Source organism: Pyrgilauda ruficollis, unplaced genomic scaffold (assembly GCF_017590135.1).
Source record: "Pyrgilauda ruficollis isolate IOZ18807 unplaced genomic scaffold, ASM1759013v1 scaffold2, whole genome shotgun sequence".
NCBI classification, from domain to species: Eukaryota; Metazoa; Chordata; class Aves; order Passeriformes; family Passeridae; genus Pyrgilauda; species Pyrgilauda ruficollis.
Window position 1 is genome coordinate 25,137,730 of NW_024519206.1, and position 18,891 is coordinate 25,156,620.

The following is an 18,891-nucleotide window of genomic DNA, read 5'->3' on the forward strand; positions in this document are numbered from 1 at the left end:
GGGAGGTGGTATTACAGCTTGTACAAATTGTGTGTTTAAACTTCAGTAATCCTGAGGAAGTAGAAAATCTCTGCCTCAGGGAAAGTTTAGTTTATCCTTCTCTAAATCCTTCCAAAATCAAACACACATGCTAGTAAATGGAGAGGGAAGTTTCATCCAGTGATGAGACTGAACCCAACCACTCATGAAGCAAAGCCTGAGTAAATGGGTCCCTGGATACTGGAAATGTAGACTAAAACCAAGGCAACCTCCCTAAAGTCGCTGGAGTAGCACTTGAATGGCATCTCAGCTGGCAGAGATAGCTGCTGCAGATGAAACCCGCCTGAAGTCCGGCGTGCCAGCTGTGCAGGTCAGCACGCTCCGTGGTGACAGCCCACGGCACAGTGTGACCTTCCCAGCTCTGAGTGCCTCTCTGACACGGACCTTGCTGGTCACTCACTGCCACCCATCTTGCTGTCACAGCTGTGATTTAGGCACTCACAAAGGAATCAGCGAAACTCATTTATGGGGTCTGTGTCCAAGGGTTCAAGTAATGTCCAGAAAGATTCTCCGCAATGGACCTCTGCCACTGACTATGCAGAAACAACAGATACAGAGAACTCAATAAGCTGAGCCAGCAAGAGGTTTTGGCTCCTTTGCTTTTTACCTTGAAATTGTCTCTCTGCTCACATACCCTCTGCTATCAGCTCAGATTGCAACAGAGAAGGGTGCTCACAGTCACGCAGTCACCTTTCATGAGAAAGTACAAAGGGTTATCAGGAGACCAGAAACTGATTAAATGTGTCTGTGCTGTTTGCCCTCAATTCTGTTTCAAAATTGTGTGCTTCCTTCATCCTTGGTTCTTAACAAATGTAATCTGACCCACCAATACAGATCAGTGTGATCTGAAACACTGTCAGAGAGTATCTTCTGACATTTTGGCCACTTTATCAGAGGAAATTGCCCTGATTTATAAAAGGAACAGTAAAATTTTCATGTGTATTCACTGTAATTTCCTGTCAAAAATTTGCAGAAGGAAGTTCCATAAGGAACTGTAAGCATTTACAGAGTGGTAGCAACATCAAAAGGTTCATCACTGTTGTTACTTACTTGTGGAATTTAAACAGGAGAGCACAGAACAGGTAACTCTCCATTGTAGTTGCCTGCTCTGCACAGACAGCATTTAAATCCCTTTAGTCACAGAGTGGAGTATTACTTTTAACACAAAGGCATTAGGTGAAGCACAGTGGTAATAAGGGTAAAAAAGTGGTAAAAAGGTGGGGAAAGAAGGGCAAAGCACAGTGAAACAATAGGGAACAGTGGTCCTGCACCTAACCTCACTGACAGCAAAGGTAACAGCAACCATGTGCTGCCTAAGAGAGTCTAGATGATTTGAAACATTCAGAAAACCCACCTGAACAAAGACAAGCCAAGCAGTTAAGCTGGTAAACAATAGTGCTATGAAGTGACATCACCAACCACAGGCCATTCAAATTTTGTGGTTTTAAACACACTGGACATATGCTCTTCTGCTCCAAAAACTCTGACAGCAGGAGTGGGCATTGTACAGGTCACATGTTCACTAAGCACAGGTCTTCACAAAAGCTTTCCAACTAAACTGCTTAGCACAGCAGAGCAACATCCTCCTGTTGCTTCTTCAGTGACTTGTCTTAATGTGCTTTAACATCAGTCTTGGAAAGAGAACAAAAAAAGGAGCTTCAGAGTGGAAGGACTGCGCAACTCTTCATGTGGCAGCAAAAAACAATGAACAAACTAGTCCTATGTCCAAAGCAAAAGGGCAGCTTGAAGCAGTGATCGCTGAGGATCAGGCAATCTTTTTAAAATAAAAAACTTATTTCTCTCTTGACAAGTTTTCAAGATTTACTGCTATTATACTATTACTCTTTATAACAACTGTTACACACATAGCCCAGAGTAAGCTGCTTGTAGGATATCAGCTTCTCTCCCTTTCCACCTGGGTGAAAGTTTCAGTTTAAGTAGCCAGTTCTGAGTGACTGACTTGACCAATACTTTTTTCTGGAAGTTGGGCCAGGACTGCACACCCTAGAATGAAGGCACACAAAATAATTCATGACTTTGGAAAAGGCATGCCTTCACCTCTTTTGTAAGCATTCTTCATTATGTTCCCAATGATTAAGAATCCCAGCAATCCCTCATTTTGGCCAGAGTGCTTCCTCTGTACATCAACTCTGCCACATTCATTAGTCAGACCAAGTTTTATTCCTTTCAAAGGACTGCACCATGACACAGTATGTAACACTTGTCCAAAGTGCTCTTAAGATGAAATCAAAGTCCTTGAGAAACTTGGTGTCTGCTATGACCTAAAAAAAGATGTCATGCAGATTTCCAGCAGCCTGAAGAAATTCCTCAGTAAAGCCTATGTCTGGATGCTTAGGTAGTAGCAATGTAGTCCTCCCTAAGAACAAATCCAGCTCCTATTAACTCACCAGTTCAAGACCACACAGAACACCACACGCTCTGATCACTGGCATAAGCCAGGCATTTTGACAAGATTTACTAAGACCGGGTCACTTTTGGAAGACGCAAACGTCTTCTCAGTTTCAGCTATACAATTTTTCTTAAGTCTATTCTGTTCAGTTTCATCCCATTTCCCAGCACCGAAGAGAAACAGAATAAAGCAAAATAGAACACAGGAAAAAGAAAAAAAAAAAAAAAAACAGAGACATTCCAAATAAAGTCTGACTTTACTGAAACAATGTTTCCTTTAGACAGTCCAGCTGCCCCCTGACATTGCAAATATTTATGCTTTTCAATTAATTTCAATTGGAACTTTATTGCTTCACTACTTCCTTATGTGCAAGGGCAACTTTACAAAACAAGCCATCAGTGATGACAGGTTTCCTTCTAAATTCAGATATTAATTCAGTTGCACATTGAGAGTTCAAAGAAAGACAATAAGACAATACATGTCACAAGCTCCTAATTAAAAAGCTTTTTTACAATGTCTTTTTATTTCAGGCAAAACCTCACAGATGAAACAAACCTGTAGTTCTTCAAGTAAATAGGCAAGATGTCATTAGCTTAAAACTAGACACAGATTCTGTAAGCACCACTTCCTAAGTAAAGTTTCATTGGTTTTAAGCATTGAAGGTATAATATTCTAAAATTAAAGTTTTGATTAAAGAAGTTGTGGAATAAAATTTCTTTTGATCATCTTGTTACCATCTATTCTTTCTCAAAGTAATTGTCCTTTTATTTTTCAAGGTCAGGCTGGATGAGGCTTTGAGCAACCTGGACTAGTGGGAGGTATCCCTGCTCATGGCAGGGGGTTGGAACTGGATGACCTTTAAGGACCATTCCAACACAAACCATTTTATGATCAAATTATGTAGTAACACAAAAATAGCCAGTGTATCGAATCAAAGATTCTTTATGCAGCAGCCAGTAGCATGATAACTGCAGCTAAATCCAGCAAGGATCTAGAACAAAGAAAATTAAGGTTAAGGAAAACATCTACACCTTGTGCTTTTATACAATTTGTGTTTTGAGTCAAATGGCCTTTGAAATACTTCAGGAATGTAAAAGTTTCTACTTAGTTTCTACACTTACTAATGTTGATTCTAACTTTAGCTTTTTCATAAAAATTTTAATAAGCAGTGGAAGATAAAGTTCTCCAACTATAGATGCATTACATTTTAACATTCCAAATAAAAGCAAGACAGCAATTCATACACCATCACAAAGCTAATTTAGGAAAAAAAATAGGCGGCATCCTACTCTTGGCTATTTTCAGGCTTTGCAACGTTGCTGAAGCCAAGAAAAAAGCAGGTTTTTCAGAAATAGTAAACTACAAAAGCCAGTACTTCAGAAGAGGCTAGGATTTATTTTGCAGAGCTCAGACAGAGATACCTACACCAAAACACTAACTGCCTGCAAATAATGTTTGCTAACAGCATCTCAAGACACTCCAGGGACTTGTAGCCAGAGAAGCTGAGCAACCGGTTGCTCAGTAACATGAAGATGATACTGCTCAGGTGCTCGAACACAGGATTAGTAATGGAAGCAAGAATTTGGTGCACTGGCTTTGAAAAACAAGCTTGGTCAAGCCTAAAGAATGAACCAAAGTGATTTGTCTCCTTTCACGTAGACATTTAAAGGAGAGAGGTTTTCCGGTCGCAGGCTCAGTATCACCTTTAAATGCAATCTAGTCAGGGTTTTCATATTCTTCAGGCTAAAAACTGGACCTCATCCTTCCTACCAAGCAGGCAAAACAAATGCTGCTTGCACTCAAGACTCACTTTAAACATTAATAACCTTGACAGGGTGGAAGACTGGTCACAAGGATCCTCCCTGAGTCCTCAGCCAGATATGAAATCAATATTATTCATTCACTCTGTGTTTTCTATCCATATCTCTTGATCTTTTGGCAGTAAGTGTTCTATACAGGCTGTAAGAGGAAGTAATAAAGTTGTTGAACTATTACATGATGAACCCACTCAAACAACTGATGCTTTCAGACATTATATGAATTACATCAATAATGGAAAATTACAGCATGAGATCAGGAACAAGCCAGTTTGCTGAGGAGATTCTGCCTACCCCTGTAAATCCTCCAATTACTCTGTTCCAACCTAAAAGGTCAGCTTAAAGCTCCACTACAAACAGTTCATCACAACACTTGACTTTGATTTTGTACTGAAACAGAAGTGCTTATATTGTACAGCTACAGCTGAGAACTTATTGTAGCACTGACAGGTTTCACTACCCAAGCAAATTCTGCACAGCTGACCAGCTCTCATATTTAGAACTTCTGCACGCCATGCAGAAAAACAATGCTGATTTCTGACAACCCTGTGTTTATACTCTTCCTTATACATCTGTTTTTGCTAAAGGAGTTTTCTTCACTTGGAGCGAGTCCTGCGCTTTGGAACTCCATGTCTTAATCATAAAAATTCAAGAGTTTGATTCAAGTTCACTATTTCAACTGAACTACAAAAAAAGTCAAAAGAGCATTTTTTAAAATGGTATATGAATAGAATGAAGTGCAGGGCAGTACTGAATAGGACTTAGCACCTTCATTTCACAAAGGTGCTTCATTTGGATTCCATACTGAATATTAAGCTTGCACAATTATCAGAAGTCTGATACTAAATTCTGTTCATTGTACTGAAGAAATTGAATGCAAAGCAAGCAGTATTTCAGATTCCAACAAACATTTCAGGCAGATTGTCATAGTTCAACCTAAGCAAGCAGCCAAGCCCCACACAGGCACTCGCTCACTCCTTCACCAGCAGGATCAGGGAGAGAATCAGGACAGCAAAATCCAGAAAAGTTGTGGGCTGAGACACACAGTTTAAGAGAGAAAGCAAAAACTGCACACACAAGCAAAAACCAAAGAATTAATTTAGTGCTTCCCATGGGCAGGCAAGTGCTCATCCATCTCAGGGAGAGCAGGGCCCCACCACCCACAGCAGTGACTTGGGAATACAAACACCATCCCTCCAAACATCCCTCCCTTCTTCCTCCCTTTCCCCACTATGTTATACACTGAACATGATGCCATGGTCTGCAACGTCCCTTTGGTCAGTCTGGGTCGCCTGTCCTGGCTGTGTCTCCTCCCCACCTCCCACGCATCCCCAACTTCCCACCCAGTCTGGCAGTACATCTTGGCTCTGCCAAAATACAGCTGGCAGTCAAAACCAGCACAATGAGCCAATATTACTAAAATGTAATGGAAACTGTCTTCAAGTATGGAAGTATTCCAGCTTTGTGCCTAAATTACTTCAAGGCCTTCATGTATTTAAAGCCAAACTTACTTGTGTTACACATTTATCGATTCAGATATTCCAAAGAGAGAAGCAACTTCAGTGAGAGCTAAGAAGCCTCCAACTTGTGTTTTCTGGCTGAGGTTGCAGTGATAAGCATAATGTTAACATGGTGCTCCTATGTGTTAAATGTTGTCATTTAAATAAAAATTCTTTCCTTTGAAACTGAGAGCAAATTACTGAGATGACAGGAAATTCATAACATAGGACACCTGATTCAAGAATTCATAAATTTCTTCCTCACAATCATATGTTGCATTTTTTACTCCATATTTTTTCATTACTAAATTTTATGACATTAATATCAAACAGATGAAAATAATTATTTGGGTTTCAGAGCAGTTTAAAGAGAGGAACAGCATAATATCCCTGGAGATGAAAATTTGCAGTGTCTGGCCATGTGCTGAGTAACAGTCACCTCCTCAACAAATGATGAACATTTTTACTAAAGCACATCTTTGAACCTTAACTTTCAAATGTTTCATTCCACCAGTCTTTTCAAATATTCCTGTACTGATATTTTGAATAAAAAGGAAGCCAGAAAGAGGTGTGTGATTTTGGTTTAATCATCTGCAGCCCTTCTGTGCATTTTTTTAGTTGAAAGTTCGGCTTCAATTGTATCTGCTGTGGTAACTGTGTTAAACTTCAGTTTAACAGACATAAGAGAAGCGTAACACCTACCAGAAACACGAGCACAATTTCCGTCTTTCTCTTTTTTATTTAACCACATAAGTACATGTCAACAGTTGGCATAAACTTCATAAAAATACAGTACCTTTTTGTGCCGAAACACTAGTCACAATGTTTATATAAAGACTTTTTCCTGCTTCCTTGAATTCAATTAACATTTTAAAAAGTGACTTCCCAAAAGCCCTTTTTTTGTGAGTTTCCTTATAGAAATTTTTCCAAAATCTATTCTGTAAAAGTTAAAAAGCTAATGCATTTTCAGCCATTCTCCCTCACCCTCTCAATAAAACAGATTATAAAAAAATAAGATGTTTTAGAATACTGATCAGTTGTTATACTACTACTCTATCACAGGTTCCCATTTAATTGACACTGTTACAGGCGTGATGGATGGTGTCCCTACAACACCCAGGATCACCAGATGCTATTAGGGCTGAAAAGACCAGTCATACCAATAGACTGATGCGAACAAAAAAAACGAGTTGAAACAAATCCAAACCATGAACAACACACGGCGAAACATCAGACCTTAGCACTCTTATGATGCAGTAGAATCACAGTTACTGTGACAGCTCCCAATGGCAATAAACATACAAAAACTCTACCGTCAGTTAAACGACTAAAGGGTGTCCTCACACTGGGTATCTCGGAAAGTGAGCTCTCTAGTATCTAATTTTAATACTGGTGTGACATCAAGATGACAGAAAAACAGCAGAGCCAGTCTAATAATGCTGGAGCAATTATACCCACACAACTGACTATACCCATAGCACAACTGGGATAAATTTCATTTTTCTTTAATGCTGATGAAAAAGTCCAGGCAGGATCTAATATATGGGGAAAGGAAAAAGGGCATTAAATTTTGAAAGTAATTTCTTATCAAGTTAGGCGCTGAAGGTCTAGTTAAGGCAGTGAAGGATTTATTTTAGTATCTTTCTAAGGCTATGACAGATTTTTCCTGAATAAAGCATTTTCCCTTAAAAATTTCATGTATATTATGCCAGCTTATTCTGAATGCATAAGAATGCTAAAAACTCTTGGACACTGAGAAGCTAAACTATTGCTTACTGCAAATAATACCCTTATTAGTCTTCTTTTTTATTATCAATAGGATTCCAATAACATGCACCAAAAAAATGAAGTTTCAAGTCCACCTACGAACTTTTCCACAGCTACTTTTAGCTCTTTTTGGATCAGTGTTAAATAAAATGTGCAAACATATAATCATTTGCATAGCAAATCTCAAGGGAATGACCCTGAAATAGAAATCCAAACTGTTAGGTTTAAGATATTTCTATAATCAGAATTCACTTAAAATGGTAAAAAATAAAATACACATTTTTCCATTTTAAGTCTAGTAAAAAAGGTATTTCTGATTTAGAATTCTTACAGTTACTAGTTTAAAGATTTGAAAGACCGATGCTTCATTGCATTGAAATGTTATTCCTTTGGAATCTTCAAGACTCTGTAGTTGCTGTTTTCAAATACTGTGATGAAATATGGCCTAGAATCCTTGCTCATAAGGGTACATAAAGGAATTTTTCCTCTATTAGCAGGATCTTCGACATCCCAAATTTCAGGCATACTGCAGCCAGGCCTAAAAAATAGGAATACGAAAAGAGAAATGAAGAAATGCCATAAAAAACTCATGAAGCTTCCTTCATAGTACTCCATGAATACCTGATTGTGCCATCTGTGTTTTTTTAAGTTTGTCTTTATACTAGAAAAATTATCAGTTTACAAAATCAATAAATATAGTAGTAATTTAAAAATAGTATTGAGAATATGTAAAATGCATCTGGCTTTTGTGGTTATGTAATTAATAAAGAATTAATTTGGAGGAGGAAGCACATAATGCAAATTATGCAACACATTATACATCACCAGAGACCCTTAAATCTTCCTATAAAATGGAGGGTGATATGCATATTGCTAACATTTCTAGAGAAAATTCAGGAAATAAAACACTTTAAAAAAGTAGTAATTCCTTCCTTTTTATAAAAGATCATAGCCAACATCAATTCCTTGTACAACTGCCTTTCAAAGTTATAATAACTTTCAATATTCTAATTTTATCAAAGATAATAGAAAGGAAGTTGAGCAGATAAATTTAATTTTATTCTAAATGAAAAAATAAAATAAAAAATCCAAATTAATTGTGCTCTGGTGGCCAGAAAGGGAAACCAAGGTGGGGGGGTGAGGGGGGAAGTAAAAGCATACCTCTTTCTGAAGAATATCTTAAATGCAACAAAATTTTTAGTGACTACTAGTGGTCATAACATTTTGGTGCTCCAACTATCTTTTACTCCACACCTTTTATTCACACTAGGCTTTCATTATACACACACATCTGTTCTTGCCATCAGAGAATAAGTGTTTCTTTCCTCTGTAATGACTTCTTTCCTTCAGTGTTTTACAGTGAAGTTTAAAAACCCATAGCACAAAGCTTTCCAGGATTACACAAAGAACACAGGGCTGCTAATGATGGTAAAGTCAAATATATCAGTTACTATCTACACATGCTGGACAAAAATGTATTTTGGACACTTTTAATAAATAAACCACAAATCAACACTCCGAAACTTGGTATGAATCTTAGACTACATATTTCAGGGGTGTATAACTCTTGTGAGAAAGAGGGAGATTACTTACTTTTTTCTGCTTACACACAATGACTCTTCAAGGATGTAGTAATTCACTCCTAGTTTCATCAAATCTCTTTTTACTTGACTTGCAGGTTTTCGACTGTACATGGAATACACTACTTTAGTTCTGGCCCTTCAAAAATAAAAATCTAAGGGTTAGCTGCAATAGTGCATGAAAATGTAAGTTTTAACCTTAGACTGGAGAGAAAGGCTTTTTTATTTCACAAGGTAACATACTAAAGCAAAGTTTACATTAGTAATGCCATTTGATCACGTCTTCAGAAATGTAATGATTCCAAGAACAAGTTATACAGCCCTTTGTTTTTTTCTGTAGCAGGAGACAACTGTGTAACAAGATCCATGGGTACTGTGATCTGGAAGTGTAAAGATGTCAAAGCAATGCATTCACCGTGTAATACTCAAGGCTAGAAACGACCTTGCTTGGATTGGGGTGATCAGGAGGAATCAATCCTGTGCCAAGTCTCCACAAAAGATCCCCATCACTGTGTGTCACTATGGTCACACCACCCTTGCTGGGACACTTTGAAATGCAGAGCACAAGACCTGGAGTCCACCTACAGCCATCATGCAAAATCAGCCCTCTGACACCATGATACTGCTTTGGAAGTAGATGACCTTTAAGGTCCCTCCAAACCAGGCCAGTGCATATCATATCCAGTAATATCCTCCTCTGAATGTGCAAAGCACGATGTTCTTAAAGCCCATCCATCTTCTGACACTTAATACAGGTATTGCCGTACCTTATTTTTACCAAACATGCCCTGTCCCATGATTTTGTAACTAGGACAAAATATTTCAGTTGACAGGGACCTACAGTGATCATCTAAGTCCCACTGTCTGACCAGTTCGGGGCTGACCAGAAGTTAAAGCCAGTTAATGCCAGACAGAGAACTAAGGGCATAAGGCATGCAAAAGAAATCCCTGCCCTTTCTCTTTTATCCCCCTCTATCTTGCTGCCTTCTTGTTTGTTGGATTTCTTCCAAGCAGTCTCACCAAATTAACAAAAAAATGATGCTACACTATTAAATTTAGTAAAAGAAATTCATGACCTTTTCAGATAAATCAATTTCAATTCAGGCAAATATCCTGATTTTGAAAATAACAAGAGTACAAATCTTAGTAACTCCACCACAAAATTTCAGCTTCAATAATTAACCAATTATAACAAAAAATAACAGCCCATCACAGAAAGCTAACAGAAATAAATGCACTGGCTATCTTGGAAAAAAAAAATATATATATATCTGTCTACAATGTCAGGAGTAACTAGAATAAAGAAAGGATATAATTGTACTGATGAAATCAAATTCCTTAATTCTGATTTTCTTGTAAGTAAGTTCGAAGCCGTATCTGTCCCTAGAGTGTATTCTTTCTGATGAACACAAATCCTCAAGAAATAAAGCATGCATTTTCAAGCTGACTGAAATAACAAATCCAGTTCTATGAGATTTTAACACATTTTACAATATAACACAATACCATTCCTACTGTGTATTACAGACATTAAGAGAATCAATAGCAGTAACAAATAAAACCTCAACTGCAACATTTACCTCAATCCTGCATCTTCGTAGTGAGGATGATTTACAATAGGACGAAGTGTAGACAATTTAACACTTGCCATTGTAGGCATTGCTCCTGCAAAAACTGCATCTGAAATACACAATCAAAGGCATTTTTGAAATGAGGAAACAATCATTCCTCATTTTGAAATGAGAAATCAAACAATTAGAGAAGCAATTCAAATATCTGAACAGTAATCCTGTAGAAAAACCATGAAAAGGGTAGGGTACTCCTTTTTAAAAGGCCATATGTAACATCAACAGGAAATGCACAAAATCAGTGTTTTAGTTCGGGTTTTTTGTAACCTTGAACTCAATATAAGCAATTAGATAACTAAGCATCTAAGAATGGAGATTTACTTAATACATCTTATTTTTCTTGAATGGGTAGAAAAACATACTTATTATAACAACTCTTTCATCAGTGTTAAAAGGGCAGTAAAATCTCAGTCCACTATGGTTTTTACATATATTCCCTTTAGAAAGGCAACTACCTTGTTTCCAACCGTTTTCTGACAGATTTTAGGAAAAGGAGGGGTGCAACCACAACACACAGACATTTTTAATTCTCTTCTAGCAAAATGCTGATCATGTGCCCATATAGAGGACGAGCATCATTCACATAAAAACCTATTTTAATTGGACTTGGCAAAGGTGCTTTTGTTGAAAACACTCCACCAGTGGTTAGAACCTCCAGACCAGTAGCCAGGAGTCTTAACAAAGACAGCTTTTGGAGCTTTTTTCACTAGACATAGCTTTTATGTGGACAAGTAGACATGCCAGAGCTACAGATAGTAGCAACACCTCTGCAGTCATTTGTGACAGGTTCCATGGTTCGACATCACAATAAATAGGGACATCCTACATTATTAAATAGTTCACCTTGTCTGGTATTGACTTGTATCCACTCTAGAAGTTCTTCCTGTGGCAAATTGCTAAATTCTCCCATGATGTTCCACTGAGTTCGAAGGTTTGCAGATCCCTCTATTGTCATCAATGCTAAAATAGCAAAGACCAATGTTTTGGGCTGGACTTTATAGAAGAGCCATCCAAACAACTGAAATGCAAGAATCAATTAATTCCTAGACAACAATTCTGTACTGTTGTATGCAGAACAATTAATTTTTATTTCTCTATGAGGAATCTAACATACATTGCACTGTGAAACATCTCTGCTATTTCTTCTCCACTAAACTTCAGATAGTTCAGAACATAATACTATATACAATATATACTGTATTTCAGAATGCAATTCCTAAGAATTACTCATGTTTAACAAATATTGCACATTACATTTGCAATTCTAAAGCAATAAAAAAAGAATTTAAAAAATCACATTAATGCAAACTTTTAAAGCTGTATGTCAAGTCTCATATCAAAATCTGCAAGTAAAGATGATTCAATAAACTAACTGGACTTTTACAGTATTTTATCTTCTGTTTCCAACTAGAGTTTTTATCTGTAGTATACAGATTAGAGATGGTACTGCAAACTTTTGAAACATTTAAGAAAGACAGACTTGGAGGATAGTAGGCTTAATGCTTGGCAGTACCCCACTCCTTCCTTCCTTCCTTCCTTTCTTGAAGTGGGGCTTGCATTGCTTCCTAAAGACAATTTGCTGGAGGCTCTAAGCAAATATTCATAAATACGTGAAAATGGCTAGTTAAAAAAGTAGTACTAAATTTGCTGTGTTGAAGCTTGATTTGAGCAGTAACACTTTACCACATCCATATCTGAACCATTAAATAAGAAAGTATAAACAACACCTTTTTTTTCTCCCAATTAGAAGGCTCCACACATGAAAAATATCAAACCCACACTAAATATTCATTCATAGTACTGTTACCTGGGTTTTTTTTAATTAAAGCATGAAACAATAAAAGAAAGTCTCTCAGTAGAAGCTTCCACAAGGCTGACTACACCAATTAAGTAGTGCTTGTTATATTTCTTATAAACCAACCACAAACTACCTCAGATTATTAAAATTCTCCAGCCACCTTTCCAAAACTACAGTATACTCTACTCTCATCCCTAAAGACTCATTAAACACTCTGAGAAGAATAGCAATACTATCCAGGGAAAGTAAATATCCCAAACAGGCCTGACCACTGCGTGGATCTGGAAGGATGAAGGAAAATGAATTCATTTGTAGGCTGCTCTACATGAGCAAACCTCCTTTTCACCAACAGCTGCAAAAATGTCACTTCATTGACATGTTAGAACTTTGACAGTTCCACAACGTTTAAAATCAAAGAAAATTACATTACTGTCACGCTTTTATAAAGCCTCATTGATGTTCAAAGTCTCTGAATTTAGCATTATTTTGTTTACACAAGGAGCCTAGAATGATTGAATATATATGCAATGCAAAGGAAGCATTACTTTCATTGGATGTTGATCCTTAGGTTTTTGGTTTTTTTTATCAATTCGTTTATCAATTCAAGGTTTTGGTTTGTTTTTAGTTTTTTGGTTATTTTCCCCAAATGAATACTTTAAGTATTTCTCCAGTTATTTTATTTTGTTTTCAAAATTTCCACTCAGGATAGCATCATTTCCCTTAACTGAAAGAGGAAATGTGTGGATGTAAATGGTCAAAAGTCTGAACAGTAACAACAGCAGATCTGGGCCTAACTTGAAGCACAAACAGTAAGTTACATGACAAAACTGAACCAATCCCTAATTTAATTACTCCTCTTTGTTCAATCTGAGAGAAGTAAAGGTTCTAATCACAGGTTTCTCATACTTAAAATGCAGCTGTACAGAAGAAGGGAGTTACTTGCTTTACAAAGATGAAGCTACTTTATACTTTTATTTCATTAAAAATCCTTTCTTGAAAATATGTTACGAAGTGAATTACTTTCAATAAAAATCAACATTAGGTCACTTCTTTTAACCAGAAAGCATTCCAGACAATGAAAATACTCTTTATTAGAAAAAGGACATTATCATTTTTATTGCCCATCAGCTGCCACAAGCTGCTGGTAATGGAAAAATGGAAAGTGCAAGAATTCATGCAATGGGCTGAAACAACACAACATACAAAATTTCTTTTCCATGTGCAAACAGTAATTTTTGGCCTCAAAACAAATTAGATATACTAACATACCACTGCAGCTAAGCTTTCATGGTCTGCTAGATGAAAGGATAGTATTGACCTCAATTGCAAAACTGCCCATCTTAAATTTGCTTAATTTTTTCTTGCATCTGTAAAACCAAATTGTCACTTATTAACTTATGTTCATTCAAACATCTAAAACTTTATCCAGTGATGAAGGGTACTGAGTGTTTATCAATCATTTTGTCACAAGTTCCATCTTCATCCAAGAAATTCTATCTGGATCAGTATTGCACATACAATCAGATTTTTCAGCCTCAAAAAACTACTTCTCCTTAGCTGCCAGTAGGATAGGAAAAGCTCATTAAAAAACACTTGATATTTTCCTAGCCCTACAAAAACAAGCAAACCAACCAAAACAAGAACAACAACAAAAAAAGTTTTCTTATTGTTTGCTTAAGGCTTAGAAGTGATCTGCCCAATGGTGGCTCAACAGCCTTATGGGGCAGTGTTTCTCTACCTTGCTGAAGCCAGCCCTGTATTGCTTGGAAGATTATCAGCCTCCCTCTACTAAAGCAAGCACACATCTGTCAGACCAGAAAAAAAATCCAGCTTGTCTTCTACAGCTGTGAATCACCACCAACCTGGGGAACAGCTGGACAGGCAAAAGAACCTTCACTAATAATAGGACAAGGAAATGGATTTTACTTTCCTTTATGCTGTTCACCTAAAGTTGGATTCATTTGAACACTTCTCAGGCCCAAGCCAGGGCCAGGATATTCCCAGGCTGTATCATGTAGTGCTGCTGGTCATTTACCCCTTTCTGCACAAAATAAATGTCTGACCTGCAGCAATCTGAAGCCCTTCCCTAGCACTCATGACCTGTTTCTTTCAAACCAACTATGCCTCCATGATGCTGCAATGAAGGAAGGAAAAGTCACTGGACCAGAGTCGCCTGATCCAACAGGGCAGCTCCCAGAACAGGTTATCATCTGCAACTGCAGCTCCTTGAAAAGATCACTGTCACTCTACAACAGCGAACAGCAGAACAATCAAAGGGTCAAAATGCAGTTGGAAGCAGCAGATAAAAAATATTGACAAAATACTGTCTTCCCTTCCAATATTTACACACTTATGACGTGTGGCACCCTCTAAGATCCAACAGGCAACAATTATGAACAGCATTCACTAACTGGCCTGATGACCTCAAGCTGCAGTACTAAACACACACAACAATCCAGGAAAAATTACTGAAATGCTATTAATCAGGTGCTTTAAAAAAAAAAGTCACCATGCAGCTAAAAAAAATCAGCACAGATTTTACTGGGGCACAAAATATATAAATATCTTTAGTTTTGAACTTCACTACAAAAACTCTACTACTACCACCACCACCACAACCAATAGGGCAGAAAAACCCATCAAGAAATACACAGTTAAAAAAAGAACTAAGAACAAATCAACTTTGGACAGCATTAATTTAAATCATAATTGTTATCTAGAAATTGCATGTTAAAAGAACATTTTTTCATTTTTTCTGACTTCTGAAAAGCAGCTTCGTTTCAAATTACTCAGGAACACCTTATGAAAGTTCACTTAGAAAAACAACCAGTGCAACTCCTATTGCTTGAACAACCAGACCACCTAGGAGGATGCCAGAATTTCAAGAAAAACTAAGAGCTGCAAAACTGAACACCTGTGAATCTTCCAGAATAGCAAGTATGTAGAGGAAATTCCTAAGTCCCAATACTCAATTACAAGGTGGCTAAAGAAAGAGGTTTTGACAATTTCTTAGCATTTTATATTTTAACTGTAGAGATTCATTTGATGTTGGCAAACACTTGGCACTTTCACCTACGCCAAGTACACCAGGCATCAAGAAAGGGATGAGCACATTTAAGCAGACTGATACTGTGCAATCTGTCCAGTGTTATGAAGAACTACCCTTCTCTAAAGATCATTTAGGAAGCAGTTCAGTTTTCTGGGAAACAATTATTTGTTCAGCTGGCCTAACATGAGATAGCATTCTTCTCTTTGCATAAATCTGTCTCATTCACTCATCTTCCAGTTGTATGACAGGGGTATCAGCTGTTCCACAGGCAGGAACTGCTTTCACCACAGCACCCTAATTCTCCTTTAGACACTTTCTACAAAACCACAGTGCAGTGCAGGATGACAGGAACCTCTGAAGATCCAGCCCTGCTGCTTTGTGCATGGTCACCCAGAGCAAAGTACCCCTGGTCCATGTCCAGACAGCTTCTGAGTACTTCCAAGGATGGACACTCCACCACGTCCCTGGGCAATCTGTGCCAATGCTTTTCACCCTCCCAGTGGAAAAGTTTCCCCATTTTCAGAGGGAACTGCCTGCGTTTCAGCATGTGCTCATCGCCTCTGGTCCTGTCACTGGGCACCAGGTGACAGACTGTGCGGTTCCTCCCAGCTCTGCACCATCAGCAAACGTGCTGAGGGTACACTCTGCCCCACCATCAGTCCATTAACAAAGACATTGAGCAGTCTTGGACCCAGCACTGGCCCCTCAAGTTACTGGCCTTCAACCAGACTTGGCACCACTGATCTCTGGGCCCAGCTGTTCAGACATTTTTCAATCCACCTTTCCTGCCTGCTTCCCAGACAAAGGACCACTTACCCTACTTTTGCATGTTCAAAGCTTCCAAAATAGCTATTTAAATAGAGATTTAATCACATTCACTTCTCAGAAACACAGATAATGAAACACGGAAAGTCTATTCTAAGACCTTTTCTATCTGGAGGAAATCTAGTAACATTTGATGTTACAGATTATTCAAAGTAGGACGATTAAGTCTGAGTTAGGCATATGAGTTTTGATTTTTATGACTGAAATGTTTTCAACATGCAAGACTTCAAACGAGACTTCTAGAAAGAATTAATAGGCAAGAAATATGCAAGGCAATAAGCTCTGAAGAGCTGTGAAAACACAGTGTAAACGAAGACAAACACTGGATAAAATTAATAGTCAATAAAAACTAGCAGTGGCACAGAGGTGTGCAAACACAGTAAAATCTAAGATATGTCCCCCTGTGCTCAAGCTTGATACACAGCATGTTAACTCGTATAATAATGCAGTTGGACAAGTTGCATAAAGCAAGCCTTTTGCTTTATTTGGGAAGTGGGGAGAATGGAACCATTTTTGACAGGCAATATAATCTATTTATTTTTATCTGGTACCCTCAGATTCAGCAATTACACACAAAGAAATATGCTTTAGGACAGATATCTAAGTACTGAGGCAGCTACAGGATAAAAGAGACCTTACCTGTTTTGAACACACCAAGGAAGCCATAATACACAGATGTGGTGTTAAAAACAGCTTTAGTCTCATGATTAAAATCGCTAGGACACTGTATGCTAACAGCTGCAATGCATGGAATACCAGCTGAAAAGAAAAAAAGAAACCACAAGACGCAGAAGCAAATTTGCATACTTTTCATTTCTGCCTTAAACACACAATTTCATTTTCAGTATAGCTTAAATGATGAGCTTGTCTGAAAAGAGTCCAAGTCAAAGTAAAGATACCCATATTTCAGATGGTGATAATGACTTTCTGTTATCTTTTATCTAAAGCGCATATAGTATGCTAATAAATGGAATAACAGGAAGGAGAAACATTATCAATAAAAGAAAAAAGACCTAGAGAAACAGCTAGCTATTTAAAAAATTCTCAGCCATTAACAGGCTTAACCTAGACAACAACAGAATATGTAAAACTTCTTGCATAACCTCATTATACAAGAGGTTAAGAGACGTCTTAGAAGTTGAGACCCTGCTTTTTAGTGCCCAAAATACACAAGTATGGAGTAAGAGAAGAAAATAAGATCATTCTTGATAATGACACAATGAGAGGCAGCTTGCTTTAGTATTCTAAAAAGCATCAGATATGTCACTCATTGCTCCTAACATTAATCTATGTCACTTGTCAAAGTGCTGTGCTAAACCAGAGGCATTTTTGCAATCAGTGCTTTTATCTGATTGATTATCATAGAATCATTTAGGTTTGAAAAGGCCTCTAAGGTCAAGTCCACTCATTAATCTAACACTGCCAAGTCCACTGCTAAACCATGACCTTGGTGCCACATGTACATGTCTTCAAATGCCTTCAGGGATGGTGATTTAACTCCTCCCCTGGGCAGCCTATCCCACTGCTTGGTAACTCATTCAGGTGTTTTTCCTAATACCCAATCTAACCTTCCTCTAAGGCAACTTGAGGTTACACCATGACAGACATCTACCAACTCTCTGGGCCACGTGATCCCAGTGTTTCACCACTCTCATTGTAGTAAGATTTCTTCCCTATAGCTTGCCTAAATCTACCCGATTCCAGTTCTAAGTCATTATTCCTTGTCCTAATGAAACAGGCCCTGCTAAAAAGCTGTCCTTGTCTTTCTTATAAGCCCCCTTTAAGCAATGAAAGGCCCCATTAAAGTCTCCCTGCAGCTTTCTCTTCTCCAGGCTGAATGAACCCAACTCTCTCAGCCTGTCTTCATAGGAGAGGTGTTCTATCCCTCTGTTTTTTTAGACCTCTACTGGACCTACTCTAACGGGCCCACGTTCTTCCTGTGCAGAGGGCTCCAGAGGGGGACACACTACATTGCTTTGCAGTTTTACTAGAAAGAACCATGTGTGCTACAACAATCATTATGGCATATCTCAAAATAGAATTTGAACATTACACGTCATGTGAAACCCCAGTAAAGGAACCAATCTCCTTCCCAGTCTCCATGTGGAAAACAAAAGTTCCAGCCTAGCTTCAGTGTCTTTTGGAACAGCTACATTAAAGCCCAAGATTCCTCTCTTGCAGAATCACCCCCACCAGCCAGTATATTCCTCTGTTCAACATTTCAGAGTTATTCTGGTGACATACCAGATCCAACTTAAGGCGAGAGAAATAATGATGCAAATACTTAGATGCAAATAAACCATCTGTATCAGCATCAGTCCCTTGCAACCTGCATTTCAATACTGAGTATTTGCATTAACCATTGGAATAAAATTGTGCAGAAAAAGAATCTTACCTCACCATGGTTAAAACGTTCTTCTCTGAAAAAAATAACAACCCGAAACCCATCATTATTTATGTACTACAGAAGAAATGGTTT

General features: G+C 37.9%; 1 protein-coding gene across 1 annotated transcript in view; it reads right to left on the reverse strand.

The window, feature by feature from the left end:
* Positions 1-6,484: 6,484 nt before the first annotated feature.
* Positions 6,485-18,891, reverse strand: part of DPY19L1 (dpy-19 like C-mannosyltransferase 1) — a 45,201-nt gene continuing 32,794 nt past the window's right edge. Inside the window, exons 18-23 of the mRNA XM_041466611.1 lie at positions 18,808-18,832; positions 17,052-17,171; positions 11,584-11,758; positions 10,693-10,792; positions 9,126-9,251; positions 6,485-8,070 (exon numbers count right to left, since the gene is read on the reverse strand). Coding sequence (XP_041322545.1) covers positions 7,914-8,070; positions 9,126-9,251; positions 10,693-10,792; positions 11,584-11,758; positions 17,052-17,171; positions 18,808-18,832 — 703 coding nt within the window. The 3' untranslated portion in view covers positions 6,485-7,913. The remainder of the gene's footprint in view (positions 8,071-9,125; positions 9,252-10,692; positions 10,793-11,583; positions 11,759-17,051; positions 17,172-18,807; positions 18,833-18,891) is intronic.